Source organism: Arachis ipaensis, chromosome B06 (genome assembly GCF_000816755.2).
Source record: "Arachis ipaensis cultivar K30076 chromosome B06, Araip1.1, whole genome shotgun sequence".
NCBI lineage: Eukaryota > Viridiplantae > Streptophyta > Magnoliopsida > Fabales > Fabaceae > Arachis > Arachis ipaensis.
The window spans coordinates 19,597,726-19,602,138 of NC_029790.2; the positions used below are offsets into that span (position 1 = coordinate 19,597,726).

General features: G+C 38.2%; 1 protein-coding gene across 1 annotated transcript; it reads left to right on the forward strand.

The window, feature by feature from the left end:
* LOC107648065 (transcription factor MYC2-like) lies at window positions 426–2,500 on the forward strand. Its single transcript, XM_016352084.2, has one exon. The coding sequence runs from the start codon at window positions 775–777 to the stop codon at window positions 2,254–2,256; it is 1,482 nt and encodes a 493-aa protein (XP_016207570.1). The 5' UTR covers window positions 426–774; the 3' UTR covers window positions 2,257–2,500.

Here is a 4,413-nt window from a genome sequence, read left to right on the forward strand (position 1 = left end):
AATTTTTTATGTGAAAATAATTACATATGAATTTTTACTTTTGTTGATATATAGTTGTAAATTTGTAATTGATTGTGGTTACCTGAAGTAGTGGAGCAAATTGAAGCACAAAAGATAGAAGGTTTGATTCCGATGTATAACGCCATGAAAGTGGTATCCGGACTCCGGTTGTTAATTCCCATCATAGTCGTACTCTGATACGAAAAAGGACAAGGCAGTTAATGCGACATAGTAATAGCGGGAGAAGTAAATACTTGATTTAACTCCTTAATTATTGTATGTATCCCACATTTACTACTATACATGGCATGAACATAATTGTAAACATGGCTATTTCATTGATTCATGTAAGACAGTGATACCCTACAAGGCAATAATAATATATAACTTGGCCGGGTAACCTGTCGATCGATGGTATGTCACTCGCTCACATACACATACACATACACATACACATACACATGCACATACACATACACCCATACCCATACCCATACTCAAGCGCCTCGCTTTCCTTTCACGTGCTTGTGGTGGCCAATAGTGACACCCAATTGGACCCAATTGCCGCCATTGACATGGATGAAACCTACCCTTTGATGATCTACCCTACTTTACTCTCCTTCTACCTCTTCCCTTCTTATAATCTTCTCTCCACTCTCAACCAGCCACCTTCATTTTAATTTGCTGCTTTCTGTAATTTTTCGCATTCTGTTCCAAACATTCTAAACGCTTGTTGCTGATTTGTTGTAAGAAGCCATCAAATCAAATCAAATTATGGAGGACATGATAATCTCTCCCTCCTCATCATCTTCTCTGGTGTCTATCCCACAAGAAAACACACCAACCCTTCAGCAAAAGCTTCACTTCCTACTCCAAAACCAGTTACCAGAATGGTGGGTCTATGGCATCTTCTGGCACACAACCAACGACGACAATGGCAATCTCTTCCTCTCCTGGGGAGACGGCCATTTCCAAGGCGCCAAAGACGCCTCCTCCCCGAGACTTATTCCTCATTACCCCATTTCAGCGACGGACAGATGCAGAAAGTTCAACAACAGCAACAATAACAATGACGGAGAATGGTTCTACGTGATGTCTTTGACACGCACCTTTCCTATGGGCGAAGCTTCATATTCTTCGCTACCCGGGAAGGCCTTTGGTTCGGGGTCTCCCATCTGGCTCAACGGGGACCTTCAATTCTGCGACTGTGACAGAGCTAAAGAAGCTTACATGCATGGCATTCGAACTCTCGTACACATTCCAACCACAGATGGCGTTCTTGAAATGGGTTCCTACGATCTCATCACTGAAAACTGGACTCTCCTTCAACAAACCAAGTCCCTCTTTGGATCGCAACACCAGCAACTCAATCCTATACAGTTCTTCGACGACCAGAACATCTCCTTCGCTGACATTGGCATTATCGCCGGCGTTCAAGAAGAAGAAAACTCACACGAAGAAGATGCCGTCAGAAAGAGAAAGGAAACGGAGGCACTCAACAACAAGAAAAAGAATAAGGATCACTCGTCAATGGGGAAGTTTGGATCATCGCGTCAATCGTCCTTCGTGGATTCGGAGCATTCAGACTCGGACTGTGGTGCACCAATGGCGGCAGCAGAGAAGAGGTTGCCGAAGAAGAGAGGGAGGAAACCAGGGATAGGGCGTGAAACCCCGCTGAACCACGTGGAGGCAGAGCGGCAGCGGAGGGAGAAGCTCAACCACCGGTTCTATGCTCTGAGGGCGGTGGTTCCAAACGTGTCAAGGATGGACAAGGCTTCTTTGCTTTCCGACGCGGTGTCTTACATCAACGAGCTGAAGGCAAAGATCGAAGAGTTAGAGACTCAGGTTCAGAAGGAGTCATCGATCAACAACAATAATAAGAAGGTGAAGGTTGAAACTGGCGACAGCATGGACAACCAGAGCACCACCACAACCTCCTCCGTGGACCAAAACAATAACGAGAATGAGGCGGCAGAGGTGCAGGTCGAGGTGGAGGTGGAGGTGAAGATGATAGGAGAAGAGGCGGCGATGGTGAGGGTTCAGTCGGAGAGTGGGACCCACCCTGGTGCGAAACTGTTGAATGCATTGCGGGAATTGGAGTTTCAAGTGCAGCATGGAAGCATTTGGTGCGTCAACGAGAGCAGCATCATGCTCCAACACGTTCTTGTGAAGCTTCCAGAAGGGATCACGATGAGAACTGAACAAGCGCTTAAATCTGCCATTCTAAGCAGATTATTGGATCATCATAATCAGTAAGCAAACAAGAAAGTATCATCACAATATTCAGAACTCATCGATCACGTCTACCTACTTCTCTGCTTCGTTTTGTCTTATGTTTTGTTGCCTTTTCTGTTGCGGCCTTGGCCCTCGTGTTCTTCATGATTATGGTCATTATTATTTAGTTTTGTCTCTACCTACCTACCTACCTACTTGTACGTCTAAATTGTAATAATGATCTTTCTAGCTACTAGACATCTTCAATGTTTATCCTTCTTCTTTTTAACCATTTATTTCATTTTGGGTGTGGTTCGTTTTGGATATCGTATGACGAATGCTTGGATTTTATTTCTTTCACTTAATTACGTAATTATTATGTCTCAAATATCTAATCTGGTTTGATCTCTATGCAGTTTTTCATTCTTTTCCCTTGGAAATGGTGTTTAAAGGTCATGAGTGAATGTATATAAACTGCGGAAATGTTGGGTAACAAAGAAAAATTAATAAAAAACAGTAATAATTTGTCTTATTTAATATTTATTAATTGTCGTAACAATTAATGAATACTAAATAAGACAAACTATGGCTGTTTTTGGCTGATTTTCTTTGGTTACCAAACATTTTTTGTAAACTGAAACCAACCCCTAGAAAATTTTGATATATAAACTGTACTACTGTGATCGTCGTCATGCAAATTAAACATGTGTACTGAACACGTGACTAATACTCTTGAGAGAACTGGTTGACTTATTAAATGCATGACAGAAAATTAAAGTTATACTAATGGCAAAAGAAACTTAAGCAACAAGCTTTTAAGGACAAATTCAATTCAATGTCTGAAAAATGAGATAAGATTGTTCAATTTGAGATTGCGGCTTTCTATAATAAATAACTATTCAATATTCATTAAATGAATACTTAAATAATACTCCATTTTTTTCTACACCTCAATTTTAAGAATTTATTGATTGATGAGTTGAGATCGCATGAGTATCCTCTGTATTGCTTCGCTTGCCATGAGTGTTTTGTAAATGACCATATTCTTTCTTGTCTCTATTATTCCAGTGTTTATGGTCTGCCATGTTATGTAGTGTTGTTATTATATGCAGTGTTTGCTTATTGTCTTTATACATAAAGAAACGGTATTTTTTTATTATGTTCGGTGATAATGCACAAGAAACATTAGTCTAAAACCAAATTATTTTTAACAATTCTATTTCAATAATCAATTCAAAAGTTATTTTCAAAAGAAAAAAAATTGAAAAAGGGATTAAAAAGAAAAAGAAATGAAGGTGAGAGGGAGAAAGTGAAGGTTGAGCCAGCGGAGGTGGATGCAGCGAAGTTGAGGCAGTGCGGATATGAAAAACACGACGGGCAATGGAGATGCAAGGAGGAAAAGAGGCAGACGCGAAGAAGAGAGGTGGAGGCGATGACAACAACAAGAGAGAGAGAGAGAGATTAGGGTTATGTTAAGGAATAAAGTTGGAATTTTTTAAAATAATTAGAGACAAAAATAAAAACATCTGGCTCATAATCATGTCACCGCTAATTTTTTTTGGTTATGGAAGTAAAAGTCGTGATATACTTTAACATTGTAATTTTAGGTGTTTTTTAAAATTACGGAAAATATATAAATTGGAGGGTCCGATTTTTGTAACTCAAAATTTTTAATTTTTTTTTAACACAAATCGGACGGTTCGATTTGTGTACCTCTCACAAATTGGACGGTCTTATGGAAGTAAAAGTTGTGATATACTTTAACATTGTAATTTTAGGTGTTTTTTAAAATTGTAGAAAATATATAAATTGGAGGGTCCAATTTTTGTAACTCAAATTTTTTAATTTTTTTAACACAAATCGAACGGTTCGATTTCTGTACCTTTACAAATTAGACGGTTCGATTTGTGTATCTTTATAAATCGGACGGTCCGATTTGTGTATCTTTAGAAATCGGACAATCCAATTTATATTTCTCTAATTAAATGATTCCACATTTGAGAATAATACCCCAACCATTCACATTTTAAAAAAATACCACTACCACTCCAATATTAAAAATAAAAAATTCTAATGTCACAGCTTTGAAAAAAATACGCTGAAAAGGTGAAAATATATTTTATGTGTATTTATATATTTTTATATCTAATCACAAAAAAAAATATACTTTTATATCTATTAAAATTTTGTATGACAACA

Bases quoted from the DNA above. Each gene is read 5' to 3' on its own strand.
- LOC107648065 (XM_016352084.2), top strand. From the start codon at position 775: ATGGAGGACATGATAATCTCTCCCTCCTCATCATCTTCTCTGGTGTCT.